This window comes from Calidris pugnax, unplaced genomic scaffold (assembly GCF_001431845.1).
Source record: "Calidris pugnax isolate Ruff unplaced genomic scaffold, ASM143184v1 scaffold70, whole genome shotgun sequence".
NCBI classification, from domain to species: domain Eukaryota; kingdom Metazoa; phylum Chordata; class Aves; order Charadriiformes; family Scolopacidae; genus Calidris; species Calidris pugnax.
Genome location: NW_015090862.1, coordinates 6774116 through 6796067, shown reverse-complemented (window position 1 = coordinate 6796067; position 21952 = coordinate 6774116). Strand labels below are relative to the sequence as shown.

General features: G+C 36.2%; 1 protein-coding gene across 6 annotated transcripts in view; it reads left to right on the top strand.

The window, feature by feature from the left end:
- Window positions 1-21952, top strand: part of UNC13C (unc-13 homolog C (C. elegans)) — a 157985-nt gene that overhangs the window by 41956 nt on the left and 94077 nt on the right. For all 6 annotated transcript variants that reach the window (XM_014944682.1, XM_014944680.1, XM_014944681.1 and 3 more), the window contains 4 exons: window positions 4784-4855; window positions 8569-8788; window positions 15604-15831; window positions 21077-21218. In XM_014944682.1, coding sequence (XP_014800168.1) covers window positions 4784-4855; window positions 8569-8788; window positions 15604-15831; window positions 21077-21218 — 662 coding nt within the window. The remainder of the gene's footprint in view (window positions 1-4783; window positions 4856-8568; window positions 8789-15603; window positions 15832-21076; window positions 21219-21952) is intronic.

Below are 21952 nucleotides of genomic sequence, written 5' to 3'. Positions count from 1 at the left end.
GATTATGGCAGTTTAAGCTCTTAAGATTGAGGACATTCATGTAAATAACAGCTGCCACATTCTCAGTTTTTGTACAGTGTCAAAGTATCAGTAGATATAAACTAAATATCTGGACTATTCTACATTATATCTCAGACCACTTTCTTAACTTCTTTAGTCATTAATATAAAAATTGGATTAAATATTTTAATATTGATACATTAAATAGATACACCATAAAAACAGTCAAACAGTATTTGTATACTTATGGGGGTTTTTTAATTCAACTTGAAATCATAATAATATGATTACATTCTTCTATTTCACACCTTTGTGTTCCAGGAATTAAGAATTAATTGTGGGGAAATTAAGAAATTATTGATAAACTTTTTTTTTTTCATTCTCTTCCATGTCATGTCTGACTAACCTTAATATTCAGAATGATCTTAGAGGCTAGATGGGGCATGCTATTGTGTCTGTGCTATGAAAACAAATATGAAGAAAAAGTAAATGGTATTACAGTGTGCCCAGCAATGATTGTATAGTTAAGCTGAGTTGCTATTTCCTTTCTAAATCTGTTGTCTGGGCTTAATACTACAGCTGTGTTGAACATTTCAGTATCAGACATCAACTTTTTAAATAGAAAAATTATGGGAAGGGGATAAGTAATTTTGGATAATAGCTTTTTTCCTTTAGAGTGATTTCTTTGTCCTTCCTGTCCCCCTCTCCCTCAAGCAACAGAGTACAAATCTGTCTTTAATAAAGTCGAGATCCCTAGAATGATAAATTACCTGTAGTTGCTCGAAAGGAACAGTTCTGAAATCGTGCAGCTTTTAAATGCTGAAAACAGTAATTTTTTTTTTAAGATTTGCTTCTAGTGGGTAACTTTTACAATGCATTAAAAATACAATATTTGTAAAGTAGCAACAAATATTTTGTGGTCGACTTTTTTTTTTTTTTCCTGGTCATAGCAGCCTATAGATTCTTTTAAAGAAAAAAAAAAAATGAAGGAGAAGATCAGGAAAACAGAAACCCTCTGTAAAAACAGAGGAATGAGTATTGAATGGCACAACCAGCACTCATGAGCAGCTGCAAAAGGTTAGCCTGACTGCTTCTTCCTCCCTGCTCCTTTAGGTGCTCAAACCACTGCTTGTTTTTATTTCATCATGGTAGGTGGCTCTTTTTTGACACACACAATTTTTCATTTAACCTTTATTTGTAGCTTGAGTGTAATTTTCTTTTACTTACAGTTACCACTTTTCAATGTTTTTGCTAGGATGATTTATGAATTATATTAATTTATTTATTTAAGCTACTAAAGCAAATTTTGAGGTAATATATAAAATGGTGTAGATAGAAGTTTTTAGGGGGTCTAAAGGGACTTGAGCGCAAAGGTGACTAAGTTATTTTAAATCCTGTATCAGGGATTTGGAAAAAACATTTTAAAATTAAATGGATGATGTTCTGCTTTATCATCTCTTCTATTTTTTTATTATTTTTACATAAAGACATCCATACGTTCACAATGCAATAGTACCTAGTTAGAGATCTTTACACTCTGCAGGTCAAATTCTCATATAAGGAAAGACATGAGGTAGTATCTGAATGTCAATTTGAGAGGGTAAGCAAGTGTAAGCAGCTGAACAAGTTTTGTGTCCTGTTAAAGGAGAGTAGTGAAAGGCTTCAGGTTCCTGTGGGTTACCGTGTTCTTTGGATGCTCTAGCAATTTGGACTTCCAAAGCTGCACTTACTTTTCTTCCTTGCTACTATTTAAAAACAGAAGGGCAGTAGGAGGAAGAGTTTTCTTACTACGTTCATAACCTGTCACCTTGCTACCCATAAGTGAGTCTGGCAGCATTTTTCTCTTCCACTTTCCAAAATGCTCACTCCTCCTTGCTTTGTTACATCCTTAAGAACAGACACTGTTCTGGTTTTGTTCAGTGCTTCAAGCTGTTGAATTACCACCAGCAACTGTATTTCAGAACAGCAACTTTTTATTTATGGGCTCTCTCTTGAAGATGCAGTTTATTCTGACAGTGATACATAACTGTCCTTGTGATAAGTAAATAATCCTTGTGATGTTTTTTCACTGAAATCCCTGTAAATTTAATCCATAATGACTGTTAACTTTACTGGTTTATCTCAAATTCCTCTAGATATCACTTTCTTCTATTATCCTTCCAACATGACAAACACTTTATTAAGTATAGCCTAATTATTTGTTTCCTATTAGGCTTTGCTACCTTATATAGGACACTGTACTATGATTTTAGACATATTTCTGATGAAGGAGCAAAATGGTTAAGCTACATCATTCCAGGAGTAGCCCTTGGGAGAACTGTGCCTCAAGGACATGTGACAGGGTCAAAATGGCTTCCCTACTTTGGTTTTTGACACAGGAAATAGTATCTGTTTATTGACTTTTACTGACAGTGTGAAACTGCAGTTCTCCTGCTGGCTGATGTACTTCAACTGATATATTGCTGGAGGACAGAACGCAGTATCATTTGCTACCCTATATTTGAGGTTAATCTTGTTATGCCCTTTGTATTCCTGCCCTGACAAGTAGTCCATATTCCTCTATAGCCTGAAACAGCTAGGATTGTATATTTTAGACCTAGAGGATCGAGGTCGAAACTATAAAATTGCAGGCTAGTAAATGTAAATACCTACTTTCCAAGACTTAGAGAAGAAACTTGTGCTTCAAGAGGGATCAGAAAATGTGTGCTTTTAAAATGAACCTTTTTAAACCTAAAACTCTACCGATGATGATTTTTTTTCTTTTCTTCTTAATGTCCCCAACACATTTTTTTCTTGCCATTTCTCACTCTGATGTGTGGATCCTGTAGCGTTTGGTTTTGTCACAAAAAGTTTGAAAAAGCAAAGCCTGTGCTCCATTCAGTCTTTCTTCTCACTTTGCCAGTCTCACTTGCAAACACCAATGGAATTTCCCATATTCAAAAGAATTGAAGGAAAAGATGGTGATAGAGAAACAAACAGAATTACTTTTATTAATAACAGAGTGGGAAAACTGATAGCAAATTGATGGCATAGGCTTATTAAACTGTTGAGAGTTTAAAAGCAAGGAAAAAGAAAAAAAAAAAGAACGGGTTTTTGCATCCCATGTTAACTGTAACAGGACAGCAAGGAATCAAATCAAATATTTCTGTGCCGAGGATGACTTCTTACCCTATAATTGGTTTTACAAAATTAAGAATTTTTTGTCTGTCTTCCAGTTTAATTATTGTCAAGGGAAACTTACTGAAAACTGAATGGGTATGTTCTTAGGGGAAAGTAAACATTTTAAATTAAAATTAACAGTCTTAATATCTCTACATTTAAAAAAAATCCATTTAAATTATGTCAGTGTTTAAAATTATAAAATGGGAAGAAATTGGAATTGTCTGTCCATCCAAAGATTAATGATGCAGTTCCTCTGCTGATATAAGCCTAAATCGCTTCTGAGCCAATATGTATTTCACAAAAATAAGAATGTCACACAGAAAGTATCATTGAAACTTGTGCTGTAATAGCTCTATAATGGTGGACTACAGAAGATCCAGTTCACAGTAAGGTGAAAAATCTGTATCCTCACAATGTAGGCAAAAACATACTTATGTTTAGTGGGTGATATAATACATCATCCTCACACTGCTAGACTATGAGCACAGCAATGTATGACAAAGCAGATGCTGGAATATGGAAGAACGGAGATAAAGCACAAGTATACTGGCAAATTTAGAGTGATTTAGAATAGGGGGAAGGATGCATGAGCCCAATTTTGCAGATAAAATACAGTAAAATCGCAGTTAATATTTTCTATGCTGGAATAAATCTTACCTGTTTCTGTCAGGCCAAAAGGACTACTGGTAGCAGAACTGATATTCAGAATTGAAAAATTATTTGGGAAATACACAGAACTCATTTCCCCAGGTTCTTTTTCCATCTGATTGCTATTCTCTCTAAGCAACTCTCAAGGACCCATTAAAATTACAGGGATATTGCATTAAGGAAGAAAAAATAACCTGTCTATTGTATATTAAAAATACTTTATTTTGTGTGCCTTTTTATTTACTCTAGTAGAGCAAATGAGATTGTCTCTACAACCAGGGATGTAGTTTTCATGACTGGGAGGTGTTAATAGACCCTTAACATCATGTAGGTAAAAGAGGATAGATTGAAACAGAGTTCCAGCCTTTTTTCTCCAAGAACCAGAGTATTTCTCCATATAGCTGTTTATAGTATTGAATGAATATTGTCTTTAAGGAAAAAATTACTTTTATGTTTCCTGAAGAATTTTTATTTAAGATAAGTAGCATTTTATACACATACACACAGTTTAAAAATGCTCACTGAGTTATGAAAAATTATCCGGACTGACAACTTGAACTGTAAGACTATTGCAAAATGGTCTCCCATGTTGCTGCAGGCACAGACAGCTTCCAAATTAGGGCAGGATGCCTATCCTTGTACCACATTAATTTGGTTGGCAAAGCGGAAAAATAGTGACAGCCTGTGGTTTAAAAAAACTGAGTCCTAAACCTCTGAATAACAGGTTTTATATTAGAAATGGCAGCTCAGCTAGGCGCTGCTGAAAGAAATGGTAATGATGATGGAAACTGTGTCTGCATTATGTACTGAAACCTTAAAAGTTGTGTGTTGCAAACATTAACTAAAAGGTTTTGTAACACCTACAGTTTTGCTTAAATCCAGTCGCATATTCAAGTACTATTTGCCTTCTATTAGATTCAACAATTGGAGTTACTAGTATAATTTTTAATAGTTTTTTATTTGCATTTAATAGACACTTGCGGCTCGAAAATCTGGTATTTCCATGGGCATGCTCATCCGAACCTCCATAAACAATGATGAAATGGTAAGTGTTTTCAATGGCAGGTTTAAGTTATTTAAATAACAAAGAAATTTTTGTTCAAAGCTCTTGAGAAACTGTTACAGCCTTAGACACTCCAAACTGGATAAAACTGAGTGTATAAGCATTCTGTTTATTGTGTAGGAACTTTCAGGGATCTTGAGCAGAATTTGCTGCCTGATCCAGAGTGACAAGACAGGTTTGCTTCTGGTGAGTCACATTCATGACAGTCAGAAGAGACTAAGCAAGAAACCTTTGTTTTACAAAATAGTTATTTGTGGAAATCTTTGATTTTAAAGATGTCCAGCTGCACCATGCTTTACCTGCAGCCTTTCAGCATCTGTCTCTCTTCATCCCACCATGAGTACAATTTGAATGACAGGGCTCTGCAAGAAGGTTTTTGTGTGATTATTGTTATTTTTCCTTGTCCATACAGGTGTTTGGGACATTACTTGATTTTGTAAATGTAACTCCTGCTAATAACACATGTGTTTCTAGATCAAGAAATATTCAGTTTGTACAAGAAGTGACTGGGAAAATCTTTTGAAAAATCATATGCTCGTAGGTAGTAAACACTGTGTGGTGTTGTTTTCCATTACTGACTTCAATTATATTTTGCAAAAGAAATTTATTTTAAGCAAAAAAAAAACCAAACAACCAGGTGCTATTTTCTTTAGGAATACTTGAAGTGTGATACAAGCAGATTTGCATGGTTGAACTATGCAAAAGCACTAATTTGAAGGAATATAACTTTGAAGAAACATAGCCTTCCAGAATATATCCTACATGTTGTTAAGCTCCATAGTGGAAGAATGGAAGAGAAGACTATGTTGACAGGTATTCTGAGAACTGAAACCCATAGCACAAGTACACATCCATCCATCACTTTTCTTTGCTTTACTGGGAAGTTTCTATGCTTATATGGTAATCATAAAGGAACAAATTGGTAGTGCTCAGGGGAACTGATGAGGTAGGAAACAGCTGGTGTTTGAAGTGATGTTTCTGTAGAAGCAGTAGTTATTTTGTTCTACTATCTCAAAATAGCAACAAGGGTTGATAGAATGAAGGAGATCTTCGGAATTTTAAAAAGAAGTTAAAGGATGAAGGAAAATTATAGAGAACAAACTTATGCCACGCAATTGATGCAAAATAAAGACTTTTTCCATCTAAAACTGCTATGAAAATATCTAAGTTCAGTAAAAGACCCTAAGATACTCCATATGCTTTACTAAAAGATGTCTACAAAACAAACGGATAAAACCATTTATAAGTATTACTACCTTTTATGACAATAAATATAGGTACAACTATTCCTCCCTATTATTACTATTCATACTATATTCCTCCACTCATACCAAAACTACTAGGCTGTGACTTTGGTGGGCTGAAGGTGCAAGTTTTGGACATACGTTTATAATATTAATTGCCAACAAATGTAGGACAAGAAAGAATAAGTTAGACAGGAATTACAGATCCCGACTTAGGTGGTACCATTTGGGAGGAAAAAAGAACGCAGCAAATCCCAGTGGACAGCTCAATGCAAACATTTCTCCAGTGCTTGCTGTCAATCAAGAGAAACTAATGAACTATGGCTCGGCAGAAATGGAGTGGGAAAAATAAGTTGAATGTATTTTTAAGCCATCATACTCTTTGGCCTCTGTTTGAACCAGGCCACATGAAAAATTGTGGTCCAGAAATAGGTATTTCTCAAGAAATCTTTAAATAAAAACATAAGTCCAAAGGCAGACAGCAAATACAATTTAGATACGTAAAAGCTCATTTGATGGGAAAATGTAAAAACAGGTGAATAAGGGAAGGCTGTCTTATGCCAGCCCTCACTAAACGTGCTAAAGGGAAGTGGGTACTCTTTCGAGGACAAATGTAATGGTACAGCCAGTAAAACCACTTGCAAGATATTTAAAACAAGCGAAAGGTAGTTCTTTTCTACTTGGTCGTAAGTAGCCAGCCGAACATACTGCCCTAAGGCATCATCAAAACTGAGTAAAGCAAGATTTGAAAACAAAAAGAACAGACATTTTCAGCCATAAAAGAACTCTCCAGATACTCTCCACAAAACCAGATGAAGAAGTGCAGTCACAGATGAGAGTTAAGAAAGAAAATCTCCTTTGGGCAAGTTATTACTCTGATTTTCGGTTTTCTGGTTTTGACTCTCCCTCAGCTTTTTCTGGAGGGAATATTAGTGACTGATGGAAGCAGGTTATTTGGCTGATTAGATTCAGAATGCTAATTCTTTGAGCTAATGCCTTTTATTAACTATCACTTAACTACAAACCTGAGGTTAAATGCTGTGAGCTTTGCCACGTGACATTGCTATCCTTCTGGTATAACATGTTCATGACACAGTGAGTTTGTATGTTCCCAGGCACTGATCCAACAACATTTTAAGCAGTATCGAAGTATTAACTTCACAGACATTAGAGAGGCTAGTATCTTGCATTTGGCATTTACTTAGCACAGCTGAATATTAAAATTACGGGGATGTTAACAAACGCTTAACTGAATAAGCCTTGCTTTCTATACTGTCAGAACTGTGGCAGTGATATTAAAGCTCCTAAGGACAAACCAATTCCAAAATGTTGTTCCCCGGTTTGCTACAGCTAGACAGCCAGCGCTACAGATGCATTGCATTATATACAAACAAGATGAAGGAATGGTAGAGCAGACAGACTTTAAGAAACACTTCCCAATGTGTTACATCTTTTAGTACCGTAATTTCTAAAAGAAGCAATTTATTCATTTATAAGGGAACAGGTCTAGAACTTCTGATGCATTCATGGCAGCCATTTGTACATTTAGTAGAGAGAGAAAAAAAAAGCCTTTTCATGTTGGGTTTTTTTTGTGGTTCTGAGTGCTGCCTGTGAGTTCCTGAGTTTTTCTTATTCCAAATAATCAACTGGACTTAGAAAATCTGGGTCCCTGAAAAAAAAGCTTGAATGAAAAAAAATCCCTAGACCATTGTGGCCATATAAGCCTATGTTTTATGTACAAAACTTTACGGACTACTTTGTTTCTACTTTGTTTTCTCATTATTGAGCACTAAGGAGCTGAGATTCAGGTTGTTTGCAGTACTAATCAGTGAATAGCTGATAGTTGTTCTCCTACTAGAACTGGTCATGTGTCCTAAGCCAAAACAGTCCAAGAAACAGGGTGGATTTTATAGATCATTGTTTGTAGGTAAAAAACATCTTGGTGCTTAAAAAGGAAGTAGTGAGTGTACTATTATAGGAATATGGACAAAATGGAACCAAGAAATTGGCCGCTTTTATTTGATGAGGATAGTACTGTATATAATCAAAGTACATTTTGTGCAGCATGCCAAAGTTCCTGTAGGAAGTATTTAAGCATTCTGAGGTAATGTGTTAGGTAGTTACTTAAAATGCATCAGTGAATGTAATGCTAATGATTTTTTTTATTTCTGCCTCAAAATATAAAACATATAGGACTCTGTTAATTGACTGACCTGATTCCAGCTTAACTCTCCTGTTTCTGTAATCAGTCAAAACAATCATCTAGCGTTCTTTTGTCTTCAAAGTGCAAGGCAAAATGAGTAAATCAGTATTTTGCAAATTAGTTCATACTTCTATGTTTATTCTGATATTTTGCAGCATTGCAAGTGCAATGACACTTTAGCTCTAGTTCACTTGCACTGAACAATACTTCAACCAAAGTCTTGATTATTATTTTTTTTTACCCAACAGAAAATACATGTTTTCAAGAAGACACTGCAGGCTTTGATCTATCCAATATCATCAACTACACCTCATAACTTTGAAGTTTGGACAGCTACAACTCCTACATACTGTTATGAATGCGAAGGTCTACTTTGGGGCATAGCCAGACAAGGCATGAGATGCACCGAATGTGGTGTCAAATGCCATGAGAAGTGCCAAGATCTTCTAAATGCTGACTGTTTGCAGAGTGAGTATTTCCTGACAGCTAAAGCTTTGCAATATTTCACACCTTTTGGTTTTGTGTGTACACTCAGATATTTCTGGCAATGAAGGGCCAGATAATCAGAAATCAGTAAAGGCATGTTGATGTTCATTACCTGAGGAGCTAGCCAGAAACTTTATGAAATACCTACTGTTAATTTCGCTTTTGTCCTTTGAAATAGCTGAATGTTGCTGATCAGTTACAAAATGATGTTTTGTAGCATCAGTGTATTATTTACATTCCACTGCCTATGGCAACACACAGAACAATTTGTTACATTATGTAAGCCCTTTTTGTTTTATTTAACTCGGAACACAAGAAACGTCAAAGCAAAGATTTAAAAATATATATATTATTCATGCTTAGTGTTGCCATATTACTATGCTATAGAATAAAGAATATGAAACAGTAAATAGGATCTTGTCCATTCAAAATACCAAACCATGTATATGTAAGGAAAAAAAAAAGTAGTCAGGAAGTCCTTTGGAACTAGAATTAAGGTGAAACAACTTCTTTCTTTGCTTTTTCATTGGCTAAATTGATTCCAGCTGCCATGCATTCTACTCCAAAAATATCTGAGGTGCATTGAAACTATACTTGTATTACAACACAATTACTACACAAGATTCTAAACAATAGAAAATCAAACCCTGAAAAATTTCTGATATTCTGATTTTGGAATGGAAGGGGCTTTTGCAGTTCTGGAGTTATTACATATTTTTCACTGTTGATATGGTCCTGAGGGTTTACCTAGCTTCTACATGTAGGAAAAGTACATAGATATTCCACTCAGGTCTTCTTTCTTCACACTGTGTTCTCTATGGGAGGAGCTCTCACAATGGACCGAGTCTCAAGATTCATATTGTGCAGGAACTAATCACAATTTCCCAGAGCAACTGACCCTGTAGAGCATAAATCAGTGACAAATTTCTAAATCAAACTGCTTAACTGTGCTTAATTGTGATTCTGCCCTGTAGTTGAAACTGTGTTTGACAGCTAAGCTTTTGACATAGTTTCACAAGTGAGAAAAGAACGTTTGCTTTGAAAATAGAATATTATAGAAGTATATTTCAGAAGAATGTGCAGAATTAATATGATTGGTGGTGGTGAATTTTCAAAAGAATATAAAGTAATGAAGATATTTGTGAATAGATTCTGCAAATAGCTTTTGTTTCTTGGATGGTAACAAAAAAGGTATGCTTTCATAGTGTCAGTTTCTCTTCAGTCTTATTGACTTAATTGCTCTACTTTGTCCTAGGTGCATTTTAAGACTAAAAAATAATTAATTGCACAACAGCCCATTGATCTCTCTGGTTTAGTCATTTGACACCCTAGTTCTGCTGAGAATCACTTGGCTTTTATTACCTGGACTTAGACTCATGAAAATGAGTTAAAAGAACAATGAGCTTGTACTTCTGCTGGCAACAGGATCTGTGCAAGTCATTTGCCAACTAACTTATTAAGTTTACAGAGGAAGTAGGAAGTAGAAATAGCTTTCCTAAATTTAATCTCTCCCTTTATGCACATCTTGTTTAGCACTATTTATATATAGGAGGAAGAAAACATGGAGGAAAGGCACTGAATTGATTCTGATATTCCCAAAATGGAATGTGGGATTCACCTTGTAGGAGGGCCTCAAAACAAATCTGTATGGATCGTAGTGGCTCTAATTGAAGTGTACTCCCTGCACATTCTTCAAGGAATTGGGCTACTGCTGGATTTGGAGCTACTTTGCTAGGACTCTTGCTGATCTCTGAAAATACTGATTGTATTCTGTGGCAAAGAGATAACTATCAAGTGTTCTATACAGTGTTATGGGAATTCCCCTATTGTAATTACACACACATTGGTCTAGAAATAAAGCATAGTTAACATTTTCTCCATCAGAAGGGGACTTTTTCTGAGGATTTAACAGAATAGCATATCATGTTCTAACACATTGTTTCAGAAATATCTTTAATTTAAGAAAATCAAAATTGATTCACTCCATGAGTGAGACACATACAAGACATCTTGATTTAACAATAGCGTCATGAAGCAAAGATCAAATGGTTATAAGCATTGTAACTATGTGTTTGGAAGAACCTTTCTGTTGCTCTTAGTTGGGTTCTTCTTAACACACTGATCATCTGTGAAATCCTTCCTCTTTTCCACCGACCTAGTTACTGCACACCATCCAGTCCCTTTTTTAATTCCATTTGAAAGAGTTGGGAGGGTTTTTGTATTGGAAATTTGATATGGCAAGGGCATTTATTTCTGTCTCATGGATCATCTATCCTGTAGTGCACTCTACTAAGTACAGCACAACAAAGATCAATGGTGCATTCTAAAGAAATACCTCACATCCAGTCATTCCTGATTTTAAGAATATTTAGATCTGATCTTTAGAATTTGGATTCATTTTTATCAGAGAAAACAGCAGTTAAAAAAAAATCTGCAGAGTGAAAACCAAAAACTTCCCAGGATGCCTGTGGAAGCTAGTGTATATGAAGTATAGCATTTTAATCTATTTCTGCTATTTGAGAGAGTCACAGTTCAAACAGGAATTGTTATTAAAGCTATTTCTGCTCAGTTATAAAAGCGTTGTGAGAAAAGCAAGATCTGAGATCGTGTCCCTGACGATACCAGGGTTACAAGTTTCTTGCAATCCTTATCTCGTCCATGATTTCTCATAATAGAGAATGGTTAGAGAGATTGTTCTTTCTGAGGCTTCTTCAAGTGATGAAATCACTTGTCACTCTACACACCAGAAAACAACATTCAAGCCAGCTGGGCTTGAGTGTAATACCTTTGTATTTCTGTTTGCTTGCTTGACCTACAATTTGGTTGCACTTCAATTCCTTCTGAGCAGGAGCCCAGGAACTGATTCCAAGTTTATGTTGCCATGGAGAGCTGGGTTGTTGTTACCACTCCAAATCTGTAATCCTTTCCCTGTGTGGTGAAACCCCTTAGGTGACCATGCTTCTTCCTGTTCCACCCTTCCCACTGTCAAGGAAATAAGCTGCTGCTAACTTTGTAAGAGCTGAGCTGCTTTTCATGAAAGGTGTATGCACTCCTGTAATAGTTGAATCTTGGCTAAAACTGAAAAGCTACAAAAGACACACAGAGTAAAATTATCCTTTTTATCGTCCTTTTCACTTTTCTGAAGAAGAACTCAGCCCAGAGGTTCCCTGGTCCGTATCATCAGCCCCCAAAAAACTTAACAAGGAGTTCAAAGCACCATATTGCCTTTGAAGAAGTTTTACAAATATATAAATGATAAGGGTGAGAGAGAGCCTGCAAAAAATAAATAGGATTGGCTGTGGTGTAAACAATTTGGCAACACTGAACAACTGAGTCTTGAAAGAGTGAACCTCTAGAAGGCAAACTGCAGATAAAACAGTATTTAACACACCTAAGGGATCCTGATCTTCCCATTAGTACACAAATGTTTTTGAACATCCTGTCATAACTTTTGTATCAGATTAATTGTTCAAGGAGTTTGAATATTATACTACTTTGAAAATGAGATTCACATACTTTGTTCCGTTTATGTTAAAAATATTTAATGTTCCATTGAAAAAATGAATTGACCAGTACAGTTCGTTATATCTCAATTTCTAAGAAAGCCAATGTTAACCATTTTATAAAATAAATTAATGGGGTACACTGTGGTTATTTTTATCATAGTCATCGATTTGGCCATCTCATAATCACTAGGGCATACAGGCTGTGATTTTTTTTTTTTTTTTTAAATATATGTAATGATTGCTAATGTAGATTATAGAAATGAATTAACATCTCAAGCTCTTTAAGGTCAATATCTAACTTGTTCTAAATTAGGTTTAAAAAAATCAGTAGTACATTCATTAGACCTCTCATCTTCAACAAGATACCACTTTCTAGTAATAGGTGCAATATTAAATCAGAATCGATTTCAACCGTGTTGAGTTTGTATCAGTCCCTAGGGTAAAAAGGGCTTGTTAACTTCCCGTGCAACATAAGTTACTATATTGTCTTAATTAGTCTGATCAATACTGCATGAAAAGAGCTGTAGACTGTCAGCAATAAGGATGTAAAAATAGCTGCAATAAATAATTTAGTATAAATAGAATATGCTGATTTTTCAGTAAAACTTTAAGGAAGTTGCATTTGAATGCATATTCCAATTTTATCTTTACTCTCTCAAACATCATCAAGGTTTTTAAAATGAATACATTATTGCCATTCAGATTTATTTCAACATTTGTAATACCATTCTGACCACACAAGTCTGATGGTTTTTTCCTCAAGCCCAACTGCAAGATGGACATTTGTTTTTTTTTCAAGACTACACTTAGGTTATTCCAATACAACATTTATTGTAGAGACATTGATCAGAAACATTTTCCTCTGGCAGACAAAGGATATTTTATGAGGAGGACTTCACTTAGGCTTTTCAAGGGCCTCTGAGATCAGTTATGATTTTTGGAAAGAGAAATCTCTCCAGAGCTCTCTTGGGAAGAACTGTGAATAAAATCTGTAACAGCATGGCCTCCTTATACTCTGCTTCCTCCCCCCTCCTCGCCTTTTTTTTTTTTAACCCAGTAAAAGCTGTAATGGTTTTCATCTCCCAAACAAATCAGCAAAATACCTGAATGTTTTCTTTGCTTTCCAGACTTATTTTATAGGATAGACCTGACATACCACTGCAGGTTACTACAGTCTGAAAGTTACTCTCACACAGAAGATATCCTTTGATCTCTTCTACCATCCTCATATACTTACTTGAAATGAGCAATACTGACAGTTTTACTGGAGAAAGGAACCTGTCTGTTCTATACATGTGATATATTATTTTCTTAGGTGATCAACCAAGAAGTTTTCCAAAAGGCTCTGAAGTTTAATGCCACACAAGCCCAGGTGTAATATGTAATAATTGAGTTTTAATATCACTATTAAGTGCCTGCTGCTCAGCTTGCTTCCTTTCTTTTTTTCTCTCTTCATGCCCCTCTCCTTTTTTTTCTTCTCTCTCTTTTTGTTGCTGCATCTCAGAACTGACCCTGCAGTAGTTGTGTTCTGTCACTGGGTTTCCAACTGCATGCTGCAAGCCTTCATAGCAAAGCAATAAATTTCTTTCTTGAAAATATATTGGTTTTAGTTAGGAGGTTCTCTGCTTTCTGCTGCCATGTTGTTTATATCTATTAATACGTCTGCATCTTTCTATTTCTTCTTTCTTTCTATCTCTTAAGAGGAAGGAGACTACAATTCTCTCCCTTGAATCCAATCTCTGGCCTGCAGCTCTTAAGAGCTGAGTAATGCAGGTTCACATCACTCTTAGTACGATGAATTTGAAAAATTAGATTTCATAAGAATCTCTATCCTCATCTTTTTTATTTGTGTCTAGTAGATATAGTATTTGTTGCAGAAATTCCCTGGGTGGTTTCAGTGTTAGATTTATTGGAAAATAATTCCTTTTATTCAACTGCAACATGAGTATAGTGTCATGTCAACTCTTTGGGAGACAGGGTGGGCTTAAATAGCCCACAGATTCTGCTGTTAACATGGAGCTTTGTGAAGCACTCCTTTCTTCATACATGATGTTTGAAGAAGGAATAGAGTGTACTACTGATCCAGAGTGAGGATGTCAAGTCAGTATAACTGAAGTGTTTCATGGTTAGGGTAGTCCCAAGCTAATCTAAATGCTTAAATCTAGTGAATGCTTAAGTTCAGTAGATTTTTGAATGCTTCATTAAATGGATTTGTGTGATAATGTTTTGTATGAGCACTGTTCCAGGAAGGAACAAAAAACTTTATATGAGTGCAGCTAACATCAGCAAACATTGAAATGTATCCAGAAACAGTCAAGAAAGCATCTGAAGCTGCTATGCCTATCTTTTTCTACTGTTCATTAGATTTCCACTGTGCGAGAGCAGGAGTCGAGATTAATCTCCTTAATGTCAAACTAAAAATTCTCTGAAAAATGAGGAGGAAGCATTACTTGGTTTAAATGGAGCAAGTAGGGTTTCCAAAAGGAAAGAGAGAAACGACTTAGAAAAAAAAATTAAGAAATTATTGAATATCTATTCACATATGCATCATTGAAGTGTAGCTCATAGCAGAGGCAAAGGGCAGAGCAGACAGACCCACGTACTGAACACTTCTCCACACCCTTCTGGTGGAATCGGTGTGCCCATACTGATTCCGGCAGGGCTAGAGCTAATTTTCCCCAGTCCCTGGCAGGGACACAGATGCTCCATCCCCGTGTGAGCCATGCCCAGTGTACAGCCCCGAGCGGGACGGGGAGGGGGCAGAAAGTCGACGCTGAGGCTTCTCAGGTCCGGTGGGCGGGAGGTGGTGCAGTAATCAGGTCTGGACATTCCTCTGTCAGTGTCAGTGTTGTTGGTTGCCTGCTCCCTTAGCTGTTCTGTTAAGCTGCCTTTGTCTGAACCCATGAGTTTTGCTTTTCTCCCTCCTAGCTGCAGGGAGCTGAGAGAGCAGCCACGTGGTCCTTCGTTGCCAGTTGAGACTAAAGCACCACAGTGCCTAATTATGTAAGAAAAGTTACTGGTGGTTTAGGATGTTTTCAGGGTATTGATTAGTACTGAGCAGTAATGATGCAATATATTTTTCTACGTATAACACATACCTGATTGAAGTTTTATTGTCATGTTACACTAAATCGATAATATTAGGTATCTTAGGTATTTTAGAATGACTATAAGAGGCTTGATATTATCCACACGAAACACATATCTTCTTTGAGTACTGCAATGCTAAGAATTAACTGGAGACTTCGGAGGAGAAAAAGAATTAGTATTGACCTTTTTTTCTCATTTCAGGAGCCGCTGAGAAAAGTTCCAAACATGGTGCAGAAGATAAAACACAGAATATTATTAGTGCTATGAAGGAAAGAATGAAGATTAGAGAGAAAAATAGACCAGAGGTGTTTGAAGTGATCCAGGAAATGTTTAATATTTCCAAAGAAGATTTTGTACAGTATACAAAAGCAGCAAAACAAAGTGTTTTGGATGGAACATCCAAATGGTCAGCAAAAATAACCATTACAGGTACATTTTCTTCTAAACCGTTTGCTCTAAGAGCTCTTTCTTTTCTAGTCCCCTGGTTCAGGAATAAGATTTATTATAATTAGAGCTGGAACTGTGTGTTCAATTGCATACTTGATGTCTTTATAAATGGTTGAACTGGAAGAGTTTTAAGTTACAGCTATTGGCAAAACAATTTTATATTCCACTGCTCTAGGATGGAAGTAAATGGTCTTGTGTCTCCTCTACCTCCTACTAATATTTCTTGAGCTAGTGCTGAACTTTTCCCCTCCAATGGGAAGAGTTAAAGTTCATGATTGCGTTTATGGGTTTTAATGACTGTAATGCTAAGAACAGTGCAGCTTGCAATTCCAGACCCCATTGATTTGGAACTCGTCATCCGTTCTTGTTGCTTGATTGAGGGTGTGTTCCAGTTTAGTGATGCTGAGCCAGGGAAACCTGCACACCCAGAACATGCTCAAGATTGCTTCCAGTTGCATTAGGCTGGTTGCTCATAAAGATTTCCAGGTTGTCTGACTTTGACATTTTAGTTTTTTAATTAAAACCTTAGCACAGAAAATCTGAATGAAAACTCGGCTGACTACACAGGTCAACCTGACTTTATGCAATACTGGATTAGAGACAAATGGAGATTAAAGTAAGAGACCAAAGAATTGAAAGGAAGCTATGTCAAACATTAAGGCCTCCTGGTTAGATTTCACATCTAAATTAGCCTCAATTTCTTTTTAATGTCATTAAAATTAGTAAGTCCTCTTCTGATACTAAAAGTAAATTGATTGTTTTCTCTTTCTCCAGGATTTACGTTATTCCTGTTAGGGGGATAAGGACATAAGCTGTAGAAACTTTTAGCTTTTACTAGCCAGTTTCTGTAAAAATGAGTAAATCAAAAGTTACAGTATACTTAAGTAACATGCTCACTTTTCTCACTAATTAACAGCAGTTAAGTTTAAGTCTGTTCTTGCCACTTGATGTTTCACACCTGTATATATGGTAATTTTCCTAATGTATTTTACAAGGTATTTTCCATATATACTCTATAAGATCAAACACACACATGCTGTTAAAAAAGATGCAGGAGCATCCTTTACTACTTTTTTTTTTATGAAACAAGTGACTAGGATACCCTGAGAAGATAGATGGCATTATTTTAGCAAGTTACTCAGTAAATGTGCAACTGTTTTCAGACTCTATGTGAGGGGTAAACATCACTTTACCCGTGTTGGTACAAAGCTCGCTTACATTGTTGAATGGGTTGGTTCATCTCTTTTAGAAGTAAAATTCATACTGACTTGAGCTCTGCAGAATCATGACCTAATAAATGAATCATAGAATAGTTTAGGAACTGATGTTGGAAAGGATTTCCACAGTATACTCAAACCTTCTGCTAAAAGCAGCACTAACTTCAAAGTTAGATCAGCTTGCTCAGGGCTTTGTCCAGACTAGATTTGAAACTCTCCAAGGATGGAGATTCCACATTCTCTCTGGGAAACCTGTCCTGCTTACTGAAAAATCTGTTTCAGTTATTAAGCACTCATGTTGTAAAACTGTTTTCCTTCTACCCAGCTGGGATTTCTCTTGCTGCAGTTTGCAGCTGTTACATCTTATTATTTCACTGTGTGTCTTTGAGAGAATTCTGGCTTCATAGAATCATAGACTGGTTTCAGATGGAAGGGACCTTTAAAGGTCATCTAGTCCCAACCGCCTTGCAAGGAGAAGCAACATCCTCAACTAGATGGGCTCCTCTGGGAGCTCATTGTCTCTGGGATGTGCTCTTTAGGTGGTTGAGGATTGCAGCTTTATGTCCTCTTACTCTTCCTCTTCTCCAGGATAAGCAAATCCAACACCCTTAACCCTTCCTTATATGTCACATGCCTCAGTCCCCCAGCCAAACTGGCAACCCTCCATTGGACCTTCTCCAGTTTGTCAGTCTTGTCAGTCTCCTTTACTGGGGAGCTTCAAAGTGCAGAAACAATATTTCATCTGGGTTTGGCCTCACAGGTGTCAAATAGATAAACACTTCCTTCAGTTTGCTGACTGTACCCTGAAGAAAGAATGCAAGATTCTCTCTTCATGAGAGAATTTCCTACACCAAGTGAAGAAATTTAGAGGCAAACTTAAGCTAATTGCTGTATCTTAAAGAAAGATGGAAAAAGAATCCAGAATTCCTGAGAAGCGAAATATTAATAGGGTATGGTAGCAGTCTTTCCTTGCATTTGTTTGAGATGTGTACTTCCACATAAACAGCCTGGTATATAGTGTGTCCCAAGTTACAGAAGACTGCTAATTCCTTCCCCGACTAGCATCATGCTCTACCCATCGTTAAAAAAAAATTAAAAAATAAAAATGGGAGTTTTGATCTGCGTTCACACTTTACCCCGAAGTTCCGAAGCCAGATTGCAAGGCATTTGCTGCAGTCAAACTTGGTAGGTGCTGAGGACTTCTGTACAGTCTTACAATGCTTAATAATACTTCTTACAATACTTAATAATTAGATGGGGAGTGACCATGAAAATCCTCTGTACTTCACAGAGGTTTGCTGGTGATCACATTACAAAGTGTTAGAAGAGTTGTTGAACTTAAAAGATGAGTAGTGCATTTTTCTCTTACAAAAAGACAAATATTTCAAATTTGCTGATTTTTTTTTTTCTGTAATGACAAGTGGCTGTCAGTAGTATGCTACTTAGGAGACATTTGTGAAAAAAGAAACATATTTAAAGTGTCCTTTCAAGGTGAAGGTGACATTTTAACAATGAATGAGAAAGTAACTGCTTTTTGAAAGAAACTTGCTATGGTGAGAGCATTATGGAAATGGACGTTTGGAAATGTTTCCATCGTTATGTGACTTTGCAGTGAAAAACAATGTGTTTATCACCTACAAAAGCTCTAATCTGTACACTTAGAAAACTTGGAAATGAAATTTTCTACCTTATTTAAAAATATTCCAAATGACAAATTCCAGTGGGTTTTTAACTTATTTGCTAAAAATATAAAAATGCAGCACTTCCCAATTAGTTTTCAGGAACAACTGGTTGACAACAGGCAAGATAGAAATTTACCAGCTGAATTTCAAGAAAAAAATTTGTGTAATTGGTAGATGGAAGTGAAAAATTATTGTAGTGAGTTAGTAACTACAAACAATGATGCACTGCTATTTGGATCTACGTATCTTTGTGAGGTATCTTTTTTCAGATATGACAGCCATGAAAACTGAGTACAAAACTGGACTTAGACCCAGATCTTCAAAATACTGTATCACACAGTGATATTTTCAAAAGTAATGCAGCATATTCAATCACATGCTCTCACTAAAAATATTTGTTAGTAATTTTTTGTGAGAGCCAACAGAGGGTTTTTTGATATTAAAAAAAGTTTTTAAAATATTTTTACAATATTGATTATTTCATCTTTGTCTCTTTTTTTTTTTAATTTCTGGGTTTTCTGTATGTTTTATAATGTACACAATGTTTTACTACAGTGGTACATGTATATAATTTGTAAATAAATACATTAGGGTTGCATGCTCAAAAAATTTTACTAAAGTACTTTTACATTACATCGCACTTTAAAAAATATATCGGGGAAGGGTCATTGAGAGCTGGAATTGTTGAAATGTAAAGCTGGCATTCAGGAGGGGAAGGAGAAGAGCATTTGTCAAGTGAATCATGAATGATTTACTCTGAGAGTTAGTAGATGTGCTTTTGGCTTCGCACGGCTCTGTAGTCCAAACTAAAGCCCTATCACATTAGAGGCAGTACCTAAACTCTGCATGGAGCTGAAGAATAGCAGATACGTGCCAGAAGAGCTTTAGGGGAGATCTGAGATTATGAGTCTCATGAATTAGGAAAAGGGGTGGCAATTCTGAAGGTTGTAGGGCAGTGCATGAAACTCAAAAGAATAGCTGTTGAATCTTGGGACTGTCACCAAGCACTGGGGATGTGGAGAGGTATGTCAGGGAAAATATTTAATTCATATCTTTACTTTCAGCTCTGCCTCTAAAGAATACTTGAGGCTGTCATGTATTCAGGCCAGTACAGTATTAACAATTCTGGAAGACATTTTCTACGTTGGCACCTAATTCTCCTGCATAAATAGGATAGGGATTCTTCCCTGCCTTCTAAAAATTTCCCCTTGGGTTTGCAGTGAATGGGGAAGACAAAATGTGTTCTGTGTCATTTTCAAGAGTTAGTCTTTTCAGGAATGAGATGTGTAAAAAAAGTAACAGAAATTTACTTTCTTTTCACTGAAGTCAGCGGATACGGCTGAACCCACACTGGGAGCTGATTTGCTGAGTAAAAAGGTGCCATTTTAATGTAATCATTTTCCTGAGCACACGGGGGGAGCTTCATTATCCAAAATGATTGACATTGAAGAATGTTAACTAAATGTTACCACAGAGATGATTTAAATACTATGCGCAAAATAATAAAACCAAGTTCTGCGGTGCTAGGAGCCATGGCAAGTGTTTTAGCTGCAGCTCTCAGGGTTTGGTAGGCTGCTATTTGACAGTTCTGCTTTCTCCTGAGGTTTCCAGTTTTATGAATTATGATGGACACCCAAATAGTGTGTATTTATATTTGCCTTAAAATGCATATACACCCACATTAACTGTCAGAAAGACTGACAAATACATAAACAGTTAAGGATAATTGATGTGAACTGTCACCTTGTCTGTGATAGAATAGAACGTATGCTGAAAATCCCCATGGTTCATCTCTCACTTGAGGAATACAAATGACGAAGTCATAACCATGCCCCTCATGTTTAGTTTCATAATCCGTAGTGCAGATTTTTAAAAATTGGAGGTTTTAGTTTGAATCTGTGGAAAAAGTTTGGAAATGTTTATTTACTTATTTACTGGGGTGGTGGTGGTGGAAATTTTAGGGAATTACTAGAAAAGCCAAGTTATACAACAGCATTATATTACTTGTCATGCTGATTAAACCAAAGTTTGAGAAGAGTATCCGAATTATGGATGGCAAAAAAATATTTGTGTTGTGCTCTGTTGCGAATTTAAATTTACTACTCTACTAAAACATATTTGCAAATTTCATACACTCCAGAAGGGTAATTAGACAAGCCTTGTCTATCTCCAGGGTAACTGACACTGAGAAAATTATTCTAGAAAGCTTTAATTCAAGAGTCCTCCTGTTTGAGGGCTTTGTTTCCTGTTGCTGTTGTCAGTGTGTCATTTATTTCTTGGCAATGAAGGCTGTGAGGGCTGAAGCATATTTCTCTCCTTCTATTGCAGTTCTTTGTGCTCAGGGCTTACAGGCTAAGGACAAAACTGGCTCAAGTGACCCATATGTTACTGTGCAAGTGGGCAAAACCAAGCGGAGAACAAAGACTATTTTTGGAAACTTGAATCCAGTATGGGATGAAAAATTCTATTTGTAAGTACAGAAAATACTGTTGTAAAATTAGCAAGCTCTGAATGGAGAGATCATAGAAGTTTATTGTGACTTTATGATTTAGTACTCATGCAGCTCATAATAATGTCTTTCAGGGGGATCTGTTGGTGATGTCTATTTATTCTAATTTTTTAGGGAACTTAAGTAATGGTTTTCAGACTTTGACGTTACATACTAAATGTTAGCATTACAAATGCCTTTGTATGTCTCAGATACTGACCGTGCAAGTTAAATGCATTTTTACTCAACATTACGATTCTCCTAGGTGAACCTGGGGAATTTGATAGTAACTGGTATGCTCCAGACTTCAGGCTGAGCTGTTTGTAATGTCTGTCCTTTCCAAGACTGAGTGTTGTTCAGAAGTCTGATGTGGAGAGTATGGTACAATCCTCCTGTCTCCTTTCTTTGGCCCCAGCCTCTGAACTGAATATGGTATAGTTTGTTGTCAGCATATTGTGGAAGTTCAACCCTGGATGCAAAGTAGATGTTTCAGGATGTAATACATCGACTAAGGTTTGAATTTGATTTCATGCCAGTTCTAGTTCTGGCAATGTTCCTAGAACTTCTTTCAGAAAGACATGTTACAGTACAGGAAATTTCAGTTCACAGATCCTATACTGTTTCTTTCCTGAAAATATTGCCTTAGTATTCTGCTACAGGTTTCTGACTGAGATTGTGACCAATCTGATAATAGTATCAATTTGCCCAGTGTTATT